The sequence below is a fragment of the Myxocyprinus asiaticus genome, unplaced genomic scaffold (assembly GCF_019703515.2).
Source record: "Myxocyprinus asiaticus isolate MX2 ecotype Aquarium Trade unplaced genomic scaffold, UBuf_Myxa_2 HiC_scaffold_164, whole genome shotgun sequence".
NCBI classification, from domain to species: Eukaryota; Metazoa; Chordata; class Actinopteri; order Cypriniformes; family Catostomidae; genus Myxocyprinus; species Myxocyprinus asiaticus.
In genome coordinates this window covers 1-15,238 of record NW_026249612.1, presented here as the reverse complement: position 1 = coordinate 15,238, position 15,238 = coordinate 1, and the positions used below count along the sequence as shown (strand labels likewise).

General features: G+C 44.5%; 1 protein-coding gene across 1 annotated transcript; it reads right to left on the bottom strand.

Annotated features, from left to right (window-relative positions):
• Window positions 1-2,034: 2,034 nt before the first annotated feature.
• On the bottom strand, window positions 2,035-8,728 carry LOC127439402 (protein-glutamine gamma-glutamyltransferase K-like; the record flags this gene model as incomplete). The annotated part of the gene is made up of 7 exons (XM_051695629.1): window positions 2,035-2,171; window positions 2,350-2,510; window positions 4,502-4,786; window positions 6,342-6,495; window positions 6,864-7,056; window positions 7,675-7,813; window positions 8,551-8,728. Coding segments are annotated over 7 exons (1,247 nt in total), but the record flags the coding sequence as incomplete, so codon positions are not given.
• Between the last annotated feature and the right edge of the window lie 6,510 nt (window positions 8,729-15,238).

Here is a 15,238-nt window from a genome sequence, read left to right as displayed (position 1 = left end):
TATATATATATATATATATATATATATATATATATATATACAGTGGTGTGAAAAAGTGTTTGCCCCCTTCCTGATTTCTTATTTTTTTGCATGTTTGTCACACTTAAATGTTTCAGATCATCAAAGAAGTTTAAATATTAGCCAAAGATAACACAAGTAAACACAAAATGCAGTTTTTAAATGAAGGTTGTTATTATTAAGGGAAAACAAAATCCAAACCTACATGGCCCTGTGTGAAAAAGTGTTTGCCCCACCTGTTAAAACATAACTTAACTGTGGTTTATCACACCTGAGTTCAATTTCTCTAGCCACACCCAGACCTGATTACTGCCACACCTGTTCTCAATCAAGAAATCACTTAAATAGGACCTGCCTGACAAAGTGAAGTAGACCAAAAGATCTTCAAAAGCTAGACATCATGCCGAGATCCAAAGAAATTCAGGAACAAATGAGAAAGAAAGTAATTGAGATCTATCAGTCTGGAAAAGGTTATAAAGCCATTTCTAAAGCTTTGGGACTCCAGAGAACCACAGTGAGAGCCATTATCCACAAATGGCGAAAACATGAAACAGTGGTGAACCTTCCCAGGAGTGGCCGGCCGACCAAAATTACCCCAAGAGCGCAGCGACGACTCATCCAAGAGGTTACAAAAGACCCCACAACAACATCCAAAGAACTGCAGGCCTCACTTGCCTCAGTTAAGGTCAGTGTTCATGACTCCACCATAAGAAAGAGACTGGGCAAAAATGGCCTGCATGGCAGAGTTCCAAGATGAAAACCACTGCTGAGCAAAAAGAACATTAAGGCTCGTCTCATATTTGCCAGAAAACATCTTGATGATCCCCAAGACTTTTGGGAAAATACTCTGTGGACTGACGAGACAAAAATTGAACTTTTTGAAGGTGTGTGTCCCATTTCATCTGGCGTAAAAGTAACACCTCATTTCAGAAAAAGAACATCATACCAACAGTAAAATATGGTGGTGGTAGTGTGATGGTCTGGGGCTGTTTTGCTGCTTCAGGCCCTGGAAGACTTGCTGTGATAAATGGAACCATGAATTCTGCTGTCTACCAAAAAATCCTGAAGGAGAATGTCCGGCCATCTGTTTGTGACCTCAAGCTGAAGCGAACTTGGGTTCTGCAGCAGGACAATGATCCAAAACACACCAGCAAGTCCACCTCTGAATGGCTGAAGAAAAACAAAATTAAGACTGGAGTGGCCTAGTCAAAGTCCTGACATGAATCCTATTGAGATGCTGTGGCATGACCTTAAAAAGGCAGTTCATGCTCGAAAACCCTCCAATGTGGCTGAATTACAACAATTCTGCAAAGATGAGTGGGCCAAAATTCCTCCACAGCGCTGTAAAAGACTCATTGCAAGTTATTGCAAACGCTTGATTGCAGTTTTTGCTGCTAAGGGTGGCCCAACCAGTTATTAGGTTTAGGGGGCAATCACTTTTTCACACAGGGCCATGTAGGTTTGGATTTAGTTTTCCCTTAATAATAGCAACCTTCATTTAAAAACTGCATTTTGTGTTTACTTGTGTTATCTTTGACTAATATTTAAACTTGTTTGATGATCTGAAACATTTAAGTGTGACAAACATGCAAAAAAATAAGAAATCAGGAAGGGGGCAAACACTTTTTCACACCACTGTATATATATACACATACATACATACATACGGTATATTTATATTGTTCATTGTTAGTTTCTGATACCTAATGAATTTACTAATAGAACCTTGTTTTAAAGTGTTACCGGGTAATCTTTTTGAATTTTTTAGACAAGAATCTAATTGTACATTATTGGAATAGAGAAGTTTTAAAATTCTACACATTTTTCTATAAATTCCCTTTAATGTCCAACAGTGTGTTTGAACCATTTGCTAATTAATAGTGTGTGTTCAGTAGAACCCTAATAGATCAGGTTTTCATTTGTGTTATGTTTGAATTCCCTAAGAAAATTCCAATATTGCTTGTGGATTTTTATTGAACAGAATGACTCATCTGTAACATGTATCCTGGCTCTTACCCCACTCTGATGGGATGGAGGTCTCTCAGCCCCAGTCCCTCCACTCGCACCACCACATTACGGAGTGTACACGGCAGAGGATTTGTGAACGTGATCTTCGCTGACGTCTCTTTGCCCACATAAGCCTCTCCCATAGGCTACAAAGAGATGCAAAGAATATTTACAAACCCACTTATTAGTGTCTTTGTTGTTTGGTTTTAATATGGAACTTACAAGAGCATAACATGATAATTTGTGCATATAGGCTGTCCCAAAACATGTTCTTGGTCAAATATGGAAGTAAACGCAAATGTATTCAGGTTCTGGATGTCTTACCTCAATGATGAGATCAGGCGTTCGCAGTCTAAAGCTCGTCTGATTGGCCAAAACCTGCTGGGTTTCATTGACCCGACCAGACAGGGTCAGCATGAGCGCAGCTTGATCCACCAGTTGGTTCTGGTACTGTTCATATGGCAGGATCCATTCAATAATCTTTTCTAAAGGAGAAGAAATACACATAAGTGTGACTTTCGGCAGTGGTTATGATCTGTACACCTTAGATGGTCTATAGGTCATCGTGGGTGATGTTTACCAGCAAAATGAAACTGGGGGTTATTTGATTAATGCTGGGGTTACCAACCCCCATCGCCCCTTGGAATCTACGCACCTGTGGCACAATACTAACTGCATACTGGTCAGTATAATGCTGAAACAAACTACCCAAGTATGTAAACAAAACAGACGCTTCTAGCTAGCTCGATTTTGTGTTGTTGCTTTCCGAAAAGTGTCAGACCACAATTCATAACATTAGACATTAGTGTGAACCACACACTATGTCTACAGTGAGTTTTTTCTTTCAGGTCAACTGCTGACATGAGGGAGCAACAGTTTGAAGAGAATACTGCTGAGTAAGTAAGTTTAATTTCATATATTTACAGCAAGTTATCTGAATAATAACACGCCCAATTTAATGGCACAGTCTTTTGAAGGTAACTCTACCCCCCCCCCCCACAGTTTCAAACAGTAGTTTGCTACATTGTGTCTCAACACATTGCATGTTATTTTGGATTTTCACTTCAATTTTGTCTTATCTCTTGCAAGTTCAATCAAGTAATGAGGTCAACAAAGAGATGTTAAAATTGTGGTTATTGGGGGCCTGGGTAGCTCAGCGAGTACTGACGCTGACTACCACTCCTGGAGTCGCGAGTTCGAATCCAGGGTGTGCTGAGTGACTCCAGCCAGGTCTCCTAAGCAACCAAGTTGGCCCAGTTGCTAGGGAGGGTAGAGTTACGTGGGGTAACCTCCTTGTGGCTGTAATTAGTGGTTCTCGCTCTCAATGGGGCCCACGGTAAATTGTGCATGGATCGCGGAGAGTAGCATAAGCCTCCTGTGCTGTGAGTCTCCGCAGTGTCATGCACAAGAGCCACAAGATAAGATGTGCGGATTGACTGTCTCAGAAGTGGAGGCAACTGAGACTTGTCCTCCGCCACCCGCGGAGAGTAGCATAAGCCTCCTGTGCTGTGAGTCTCCGCAGTGTCATGCACAAGAGCCACAAGATAAGATGTGCAGATTGACTGTCTCAGAAGTGGAGGCAACTGAGACTTGTCCTCCGCCACCCGGATTGAGGTGAGTAACCATGCCACCATGAGGACCTACTAAGTAGTGGGAATTGGGCATGCCAAACTGGGAGAAAATGGGATTAAAAAAAAAATAATAATAATAATAAAAAATTAAATTGTGGCTATTAGCCAGACTGAAAATGGCAGAAAGAATGCACTAGACTGTGGGATACAATATTGCGTGCAGAGCACTCTCGTTGTTTAGTGCACATTTTGGCAACTGTAGGCGGTCTTTCAGATATCCTGCACAACAGAAAGTTTGCATACTGCGCATACAAAATAGTACTCAGTGTTGGGTAGATTACATCTGAGATGTACTCCTGTTCTGCCTGCAAATTACACAACTAATACTTTAATCGGTAACATAATCTTTTATATTTTACAGGTAATGTAATCTGTATGTAATCATGTAATAATGGGTGTAGAATACACAGGGGATGCGGGGGACGTGTCCCCCTCACTTTCTATAAAACCAGTTCGTCCCCTGTATTTTTTCACGAGCCAAATGTGTTTACACTGTGTCTTTCATACAGCAAATGTCTAAATGTGCAAATGTAAAAGTTAAAATTCACTGGTCAATCATGTAATTAATTCGATTAAAAATTTTAATCGATTGACACCTCTAAAAATATACAGTATAGCTTATATATTTATGTTTTCTGTCCTCCTCACTTTTGAAATGATTGCTATGCCCCTGCATGTACTGCATAAAAAGTAACTGTAATCTATAAAATTCATACATTTTCAAAATGTACATACCTGATTTTTGTAATCTGATTACACAATATAGATTACATGTAGTCCATTACTACACAAAACTGATAGTGTCAGTGGCATTACTAATACAGTATGTGTTCTGTATGTGTCACCTTCATATGGCATTAGCTCAACAGAAAGCTTGTCCTTCTTTACGGTGTCCTTCAGCACGCCGGTGTAGTACATAACTGCCACCTGGCTGTGGAGTGTGGTTCTGCGAGGCTCTGAGCTCAGGTTCTTTACAACAATCTGCAGCTGTGCATCTACTCCCATGCGTGGACCTTCTCCGTTTATCTTCACCTCCACATGAACATCTTCAGCAATGGGACTGGAGTATATGTCAGGTCTACTGCCATAGCGACAAGCAGTCTCCACGGCGATACGCTCCTCCTCTGAGCCTGATGAAGAAGATCAATGCCCATGAGAAAGGAAAATCGTAAATGAGATCTCTTTGTACCAATTGTTTCTCCAAGACAGCAAGAAGATTAAATGGATACTTTTGCTAAAGTTCTCAGTGAATTTTAACCTATCCTATGGCATTTAAGTGAAACATCTGAGACAGTGTTGATACTGTTTCCTCTGGGTGCAACTCAAAGTTCAGTTTAAATCTACCAGCCTAGAAGGAAAGATAATGACACCTTTTCTGGTAAGAAGTCTGAGTGGTTCAGGCAAAGGAATGTTAAGCTGAAACAGGCATTGTGTACTCTTGGCTGCCTGACCTGGCATTTGCCAGTGATTTGTGCACTGTATTGTAAGTTGTTTTGGTTAGAAAACCTCTACTAAGAATATGTGTAATTACAAGCTAAATGGCTAAATGGTGAGTGTCACACAGAAATGTCCAGGTTATATTTCACCCAAAATCAGAAGAAAAACAAAAATCAAAATTTGCATTAAGAAAATGAAGGCTATTCTTAGCACCAAAATAAAAAAATAAGAAAATTTAATTGCAATATTATTTTCACAACAAATTAAAAGTTACCACACTTGTATGCAATTCTAATTACTGTAATATATTAATAAAAATCATCCTGTCCATACACAGTGATTTATGTTACTTTTGTTTATTCAGAATTAAATCAGTAACAAATACTGCCATGATGTATTAAAACGTATTTTTTCAATTTAAATAATATCAAATAATATTTTCTTTTACACTAACTAACTAACAAATTTTCAGCTAAAGAAATTACATTTCTAGATTCTACCTGATTCAGCCATATTTCAAATTTAATTTATTTATTTTTTGGCATGTGGCTCTGATTTTCATTATTTACATTTGGCAGACACTTTTATCCAAAGCAACTTACAGTCACCCTGATTATAGGGACAATTCCCCTGGAGCAACCTGGAGTTAAGTGGACACAATGGTAGTGGCTGTCAGGATTGAACCAACAACCTTCTGCTTACAAGTTCATGCTTTAGTCCACTACACCACCACATAATAGACTCCAAATAATGGAGTCCATTATTTTCATATTGGCAATGTTGTTTGAGTAATGTATTGTAATGACACTTTGAGTAATCTATTGTAATTTTACAGAAATGAGAATGAGATTTATATATATGCAAAAATAAAATCTTAATGGTCCTTATAAATAGGTTTTGTTTTCTTATTTTTATTTTTTAGCTTATTTTATTATCATTTTAGTTTATCTTATGCATTTGGGTCTGATAAAAATCTATATATATATATATATATATATACAACAGAACAACTTTCTATGGGAAACTGAAGTAAGCTGTTGCACAAATTCTCATAGTTTGAATTTCACATTATGATTCCATCATTAAAATATTGGCCATGTTGCTTTTTGATGTGATACTTGCTTAAAGCCTCTATTGTACAGTCTGAGCATTTGATAGCTGCTAGTCTTTCAGGTGGATTCAGGCAGTATGAGACACTGATGGCAAGAAAAAAGCAAGTCGAAATGTTTGACAGTGTGCCTTTCACACCTTCAGGGTATTTGTAAATATGTGTGATGTCTTCACGCTGATCAGAGCCTACAGCTTTGGTGCTGATGCAGTGCCCCACAGCTTTCTTCTCGCTGTGGATCTGACTGAAGGTGCCATCGAGGTTCCTCTGCCAGTAGATTTTATCACTGTTCACCTACATCAGAAAAAAGGACAAGACAGCCAAGTTTGAGCTGAAAGAGAGAGCACTGGCATGACAAATGCAGGTTTTAAATCATGTATCGAAAGAGAATGTTTATAATGGAATGCCAACAGGTCGGGGCCAGCCCATCTTGTAAGCCATTCGCACAATTGCCTTGATGTTTTTTAAATGTATTTGTTTTTTTTGTTTTTTTATGATTGGCATAGAGTAGCCAATTGCAGACAGCAAGGTGATTGGAGACAGCAATAAAGGATTCAAATGTTAACTTAAATCTTTAAATTCAACATGAAATCACCATTGCACTGTGAATTTCTAAATAGCTGAGGTTTTTAAAACTGAATTGAAAAACAGTTTGGACTCACCTCAGCGAATACGAAAGGTGTGTCGTATTTGAGGTAGACCTGTCCAGAGCGTATAGCGGCCAGTGATGCTGGACCACAGCGGAACGTTCCATGACTGGTTTCCTGAGGGGTGGAATCCACGGCCTGCCAGCCACCCATTCCAGGAGGCAAATCCGGACGAGCCATCCAGCAATCATTCCAAACATGGAAGTTCCTGTTGAGTAAATATTCATTAATTTGTGTCTTGCACTCTATACTGACAGCTATTGGTGTAGGTGAAGCATCACTGTTTAGGTAATGGTATCATTGTTGAAAAAAATACAGTATTTGTCAATATATTGGTCATTCCTTTATATATTTATTCTGCAACAAAACGTGTCTGTTCATAGGGGGTTTACTGAAATAAAGTGAGCAGTGATTCAGCTGGTCATGTGATCTTAATATGGCAGCCACCATGAGGTGGACCACTCTTACAATAAAACAACTTTTTCTAGAACACAATATGACTGGAGTCTTTATTTTATGTGTGTGAACATTATTATAAACAATTTTTTTAAGTACTATTCATTTCTTTAGGTGTAAATGTTTTTTTTTTTTAAGTGAAGAAAAAAATACTTAGTACACCTTTAAATCTTGCAGAAGGAAATCCATGAATAAGCATTTAGATTCAAATATTCCATATTTATTGTATAGAATGTACTGCTACCTAACCTGGCTGATGGAAATTGTTTTGCATCTAACCCTAACCTTTGATGTTGATGTAATAACTCCTTTGTCCTGTTTTAGAATGGCTATTTTCAGATCTTTCCATGAAAACAAGACAACTACACACCACACAGAATCAGAATTGAGGTGATGGATTGGTTCCATATTCTCATCAAAGTAAACATCCGTTGTCAAGGAGACGTCGGTATCATGAGCAGACTGGAAATTTGTGACAGAACGGGCAGGAATACCTAGACATCTCAGTACTAGGAAAGAGCGAGAGAGAGAGAGAGAGAGATTCACCTTGATGGAAATAGTCAGTAATACAATGCAAACAGGGAAAAGTCTGATTAATTACATAACTGTGATACTGAATTACACAGTGCAAGAGTCCCATGCAGAGAGAAATACTATTAATGTCTCAGTGTGTAATGAACAGAATGTAGGCTAGAGTATTTTAAACTGAAGGTCCCTCCGAGGGACATACTTCTGTTAGTCGGGGTCAGCTATGCATTTCACAACAGTGCACTATGACCGCAGTAAAGAATGCTTGTGTTTGTCGATTCAGGATTCTAAGCAAAACATGAACACAATAGCATATTTTGGTGGTCCTGATTTATAATTTTAGATATACCTGCCCAAAAACATTTTAAATTACCATTGTATTTCTATTCTGTCAAAAGTATATCCACAAAATGGCAAAGCGTCGAATGCCTTAATAAAAAGTAAAGGACACAAATTGTCATATAAATGTTGTGTTTCACAAATGTTGCTTATTTTATTACCTAAGACAGCATTTTGTATAGATTAACCACAATGTTGTGGTTAAATTGTAATTTTGGTGGTCTACCTTCTACCTAAGTATTGTTAAGTGTTCAAACTATTGTGATTTGTTTATCAGACCGATCCCTACAACTCTTTATAGCCAATAGAATCGCGAAGTTATCTAGCTCTATAGGCAATAAAAACCTGTACTGGAGGACGCGTTCTCTTAAACACACACCTGCGGTGGTGATCCCAGAGAACACCCAGCACTGGCCGTATTTGACCGGCATTCCACCCTCCTGGTGGTATTTTTTGAGGATTTCCACACTACCACTCCAGGCTGTGGGAGGAGTTCCACCCACGTAATTCCCAGACCAGTTTCCCTCCAAAACACCGCGGTCATCTGGGGAATTTATCTAGAACCAAGAAAACAAAATCTGATAAAATGACTGAGTTTAAAAATATTTCTCAGGGTTTTCTTTAAAGATGGAAAAAGAGTATATTTGAAGGGATCGTTTTACATTTGTTAATTTAATTTTCTTCCTTTATAACTTTATAATGTTTTCCCTTATAATTTTCTTTTAGAAAGTTCAATTACATTTCAATTAAATTAAGTTTTATTTGTATATAACTTTTTATAATAAATATTGTCCCAAAGCTTTAAAGAAAAAAATATATATATTATGACGGGGTGAACAAGAGACAGACACAGTGGGTGTGGTGTCAGGCCTTGGAGAGGCATTCATTTCAAATAAAAGAAAAAAGAAATGGGGAATCTGGCACCCTCATGATGAGACAGGGTCTTATGTAGGTTCAGGGAGTGCCCATGGGATGGTCCGGTAAGTGGACAGGGTCTGGTGGTCACATGCACTCCCCTCCTAGGGACGGTGGCTTTTGTGGTGGCCTGTCTTCCCAGGCGCCACGGTGTGTGAGGGGAAGGGAGGTCCGGGTTCCAAGCCGTAGGCCGCGAAACATGCTGTCATCCCTGGTGACACATTTAACTCAGAATGGGGTTCCAGGGGGAGCGGGTCCAGTGGCGCATCTAATAGCCTCCCCGCTCTGCTCCTTGAACTACAAGGACACAACTTTGTGCACACATGGAGATACGTAGAAGCTGGCTTCCTGAGGAGAGGTGCACTCTGCATTTTAAAGGCAGCAGTGATGAGGCTCTTTTCACATCAGGCGTGCCTCATCATCTGCTCCCATGCTCATATACGAACACGATATGTCCAGAGCAGGAGAAGCTCTCTCCTCAGCCGTCTACCCAGGAATGCTACTTCCTGAACCAGGCCCTATGTTCGGAGTTGCCATATAGGGGATACCCAGCTAACTCTTTCGCTTGCACCCATGCGGGGGATAGAGAAAACACGGGTTAAACATGACAGCCTCGACCAACCGCAGGGTAAATGCTCATTAAGTGCCACTTGCCCTTTTGGCGGTTGGGAGGCTGTCCCCATGGATTCCAAATCCTGCTCCAGGTGTGACGCCACTGTTTGTGCCCAGCTGCACTGTTTCTGCTCACAACATGCCCACATTCTCACAGATATTCCATCGCAGCACAATAGTACTGACTTCATGAATTTCTTTACTGATAAAATTTAAATAATCAGAAATAAAATTGGAATCATGCAGTCATCTGTCACAGTACCTCAGAAAACAGTGTCTCATAATTTTCCTCACGTGCAACTTTAAACCTTCACTGTCATAGGTCATGAAGAGCTAACAAAACTTATCGAAACATCAAAAGCCACAACATGTATGTTAGATCCAATACCAACTAAGCTCTTAAAAGAGGTACTCCCTGTAATCTCAGAACCTTTTCTTAATATTATTAACTCCTCGCTATCCTTAGGACATGTACCAAGAAACTTTAAAACTGCAGTTCTTAAACCACTTATTAAGAAGCCACAACTTGATCCTGGAAAATTTGCTAATTATAGACAGATTTCAAATCTCCCGTTTATGTAAAAAATACTAGAAAATGTTGTGTCCTCCCAATTATGTTCATTTCTACAGAGAAATAGTATATATGAACAATTTCAGTCAGGATTTAGGCCACATCACAGTACAGAGACTTCACTTATCAGAGTTACTAATGACTTGCTCTTATCATCTGATCACGGCTGCACTTCTCTTCTAATGCATTTGGATCTTAATGCTGCCTTCGACATGATAGATCATGATATTCTCTTGGCTAGAGGCTAGAGGCTAGAGAATTATGTTGGCATTTGTGGAAATGCGTTAGCATGGTTTAGGTCCTATTTAGCAGACCGCTACCACTTTGTCTATGTAAACAAGGAATTGTCAAATCAAACAAATTTAAGTATGGAGTGCCACAGGGATCAGTTTTCTGCTTTTGTCCTTATATATGCTTCCCCTGGGAGATATTATCAGGAATCATGGAATAAGTTTCCACTGTTATGCTGACAATACCCAACTTTATATTTCTTCGAAACCTGATGAAATTTCACTATTCTCCAAATTAGCAATGTATCAATGAATTCAAAGATTGGAAAGCGTCATGGTTACTGCTGTAACCTCCGTTCCCTGATGGAGGGAACGAGATGTTGGTGTCGATGTAGTGACACTAGGGGTCACTCTTGGGAGCCCGAGACACCTCTGGTCTTTGATAAAAGGCCAATGAAAATTGGCGAGTGGTATTTGCATGCCACTCCCCCGAACATACTGGTATAAAAGGAGCTGGTATGTAATCACTCATTCAGGTTTTACGCTGAGGAGCCGATATAAGGTCCGGCCATTTCAGCGGGTAGTTCAGCGTTGTGGCAGGAGGGACCAATGTCTCGTTCCCTCCATCAGGGAACGGAGGTTACACCAGTAACCATGACGTTCCCTATCTGTCACTCACTCGACGTTGGTGTCGATGTAGTGACACTAGGCGTCCCTATACAAAATGCCACAAGGCTGAACTGTGTTACGTGAACTGGCGGTGTGTGGTGGGCAGACTTGCTGTGTGCCTCATAGCCAGCACACCAGGTCGACACGTAACCTCCCCCAATACAGTTATGAGTGTCGAACGGCCCTTTTTGTGGACAAGTCGACAACAGGGCTGGGTCTGCCTCCTCCTGGGACAGTGCTTGCAGGTTCACCACCTGGTCCCTAAAAGGAGTGGTGGGAACCTTGGGCACATAACCCGGTCGGGGGTCTCAGGATCACGTGAGAATAGCCCGGACCGAACTCCAGGCATGTTTCGCTGACAGAGATGCTTGCAGGTCACCTACCCTCTTGATGGAAGTGAGCGCAGTCAGGAGGGCAGTCTTCAAGGAGAGTGCCTTAAGCCCGGCTGACTGCAAAGCTCAAAGGGGGCTCTCTGTAGACCCTGAAAAACTACAGAGGTCCGATGAGGGAACGAGGTGCGGCCTGGAGGGATTCAGCCTCCTGGCGCCTCTTAGGAACCTGATGATCAGATCATGCTTCCTTAAGGACTTACCGTCAACTGCGTCGTGGTGTGCTGCTATGGCAGCAACGTACACCTTCAAGGTGGAAGGGGACAGCCTCCCTTCCAACCTCTCTTGCAGGAAGGAAAGCACTGATCTGACTGCACACCTTTGGGGGTCTTCCTGACGGGAAGAACACCACTTAGCGAACAGACGCCACTTAAAGGCATACAGGCGCCTCGTAGAGGGAGCCCTAGCCTGAGTGAACGTGTCTACCACCGAAGGTGGGAGACAGCTTAGGTCTTCCGCATCCCGTCCAGGGGCCAGACATGGAGATTCCAGAGGTCTGGGCGTGGGTGCCGGATGGTGCCCCTTCCCCAGCACCAACTGGGCGCACTCGTTCATAAGGTGCGCCGTCAAGGAGACTGAGTCCAACTCCAAACCGAGAAAACAGATGCTCTGAACCGAGAACAGCTTGCTCTTTTCCCAGTTGACCCGAAGCCCTAGTCGGCTGAGGTGTGAGAGCACCAGGTCCCTGTGTGTGCATAACACGTCTCGAGAGTGAGCTAAGATTAGACAGTCATCGAGATAGTTGAGAATGCGAATGCCCACCTCCCTTAACGGGGCAAGGGCAGCCTCTGCGATCTTCGTAAAGACGCGAGGAAACAGGGACAGGCCAAAAGGGAGGACTATGTACTGATACGCCTGACCCTCGAACGCGAACCGCAGGAAGGGTCTGTGTCGAGGAAGGATCGAGACGTGAAAGTACGCATCCTTCGGGTCTACCGCCGCAAGGGCGCTGGCTAGAATGCGTCTTTGCGTCAGCATCTTGAACGGGAGTCTGTGAAAGCCCGGTTCAGTACTTGCAGGTCCAAGATTGGCCGCAACCCACCGCCTTTTTTCGGTACAATGAAGTAGGGGCTGTAAAACCCTTTCTTCATCTCGGCTGGAGGGACAGGTTCTGTCGTGTCCTTCCGTAGGAGGGTAGCGATCTCCGCGCAAGGTAGCAGCGTTTCCGTCTTTCACCAAGGTGAAGTGGACACCGCTGGACCTGGGCGGATGCCCGGCGAAGTGAATTGCGCAGCCGAGTCGGATGGTCCGGACCAGCCCTCATGACGGACTGGAAAGCGCAAGCCATGCGTCCAAGTTCCGCGCAAGGGGGACCAAAGGAACAACGTCATCGGATGTACCGGCAGGTGGGGCCTCGCGGCAGGGCGGAGCTCGAGGTGCCACACCACATCGTGGCCGTGCTGAGTCCGAGGACATCGAAGCACTTACCTGGCTCCTTATGACCACCCCCGGAACAGCCTGGGACGGGGGAGGAAGAGGCCTGTCCTCGTGACCCGTGGAGACTGTTACATCGGGGGCAGATTTGTGCCACAGCTGGGCGCTCAGGGCAGGAGACCGCCGCTGGAGTGCCAACCTGCCAAATGGAGTGGTGGACGGTGGTCGTGGTGCCAGCCGTACACACCGGATATGTGACCCAGGGAACAAGGAAACCACTCTTGCTGAGCTCTTGAGTACTGCAGCCACTTGGGCATGCAGCGCAATTAAATGCAAAAGGTAACAAAAAGATGAAGATCTGCTTACCAGCTCCAGAGCAGCGGGTTTCGTTGTCCCTGGGTCGCCCGTCTCAAGGGCGCGTTGAAGCCTTTCACGGGTTCTGGGCGGCCGCGAGACAGGTGGTGTCTGCTTCCTGCGGTGGGCTCCACGCCGGGGCCAGGCCGAAGGGGCGGGCTGCGGCGGAGCCGGTGCAGTCACCGCAGGGGGACGCCCTCGGCGATGAGTAGATGGGGTGCAGGGTCTTGAGCTGCGCCGGGGCAGGATAAGCCGGCTAGCATCCATCTACTGCTCTACCATCGAGAACTGCTGGGCAAAGTCCTCGACGGTGTCGCCGAATAGGCCCGCCTGGGAAATGGGGGCAGCAAGGAATCGTGTCCTGTCGGCCCCACCCATCTCGACCAGGTTGAGCCAAAGGTGGCGCTCCTGGACCACTAGTGTGGCCATCGTCCGCCCGAGAGACAGCGCCGTGACCTCCATCGCTCGGAGAGCGAGGTCGGTCGCCGAGCGCAGTTCCTGCATCAATCCCGTGGCGGAACTACCCTCGTGCAGTTCCTTTAGTGCCTTGGCGGACTTGCAGTAGAGCCATGGCGTGCAGGGCGGAGGCAGCTTGTCCAGCGGCACCGTAGGCCTTGGCCGTCAGAGATGACGTAAACCTACAGGCCTTGGACGGGGGCTTTGGGCACCCGCGCCAGGTGGCGGCGCTCTGCGGGCACAGGTGCACCGCGAGCACCTTTATCCACCGGAGGATTGCCGAATAACCCTTGGCCGCCCCACCATCGAGGGTAGTGAGAGCGGGGAAGCTGAAAACATCGGGACTGGGCAGTAAAAAGTGCCTCCCGCGACCTTGTCAGCTCTTCATGCACTTCCAGGAAGAAAGGAATGGGGCGGGGCGTGGCTTTGAGCGGCGCCGCGAGCCCAGGAACCAATCACCGAGCCGCGAGGAAAAATTAGGCAGTGGGAAATCCACTCTAACCGACGCTCGTGGCTGTCCGGGAAAGCATGTCGTCATCTCCGCGTCAGCCTGTGACTGGGCGATCGACCCCGAAGGGAGGAGCCCAGCTGAGGCTTCCGACTGGAGGAGCCCGCTCTCCGATGCTGCGCTCGAGAGCTCATCACTTTCGCGGGCTCCGAATAAGAGGTCGAACTCGCCGTGAGACGAGCCGGCGGACTCACCCGGAAGCCCGATCAGGGTAGACGAGCGTGCTGGGGAATGGGAGGTCCACGGGGGGATACCCGGCGGAGGCGGTCCCATTGGGGTCCCCAAATCGCCCCCAGTGCTAGCCGCGCTGGCCTCAAACACGTGGGTAAAAGGGCCGAGGCGGGAGCCTCTGGGGTGGCTCGCTTTCTTACGAAGGCGAGCCGTGACCGCAATGTTGCCATGGACATATTCTCGCAATGAGAACGTGACCATCCACGAATGCTGTCTCTGCGTGAGCAGTGCCCAGACACGAAAGACAGTGATCGTGACCGTTAGAAGGCGAGAGATAACGAGCACAACCAGGAATAACACACAATCGGAAAAGCATCTTTAAAAAGACGCGTCTTCAAAAAGACGTTCCATGTGTGCGATCTTTTAGAGAAATATATACTCTTTTAGAGGGGAAAAATGCTCTTTCAGAAAATATACTCTCTAGTTTTTCTGCCGAAGCGCCCAGGGGCATTCTCTGCAGTGCACCAGTGCAGAGGAGGGAGAAGCCGCTGAAATGCACCGTCAGATCCAGCAGAGGTGAATGAACAGTAGTATTCAGCTCAGCGAGCATGACCGTTCGGCTCCGAAGAGAAAATCTGAATGAGTGGTTGCATACCAGCTCCTTTTATACCCGTATGTTCGGGGGAGTGGCATACAAATACCACTCGCCAATTTTCATTGGCCTTTTATCAAAGACCAGAGGTGTCTCGGTCTCCCAAGAGTGACCCCTAGTGTCACTACATCGACACCAACGTCGAGTGAGTGACAGATAGGGAACC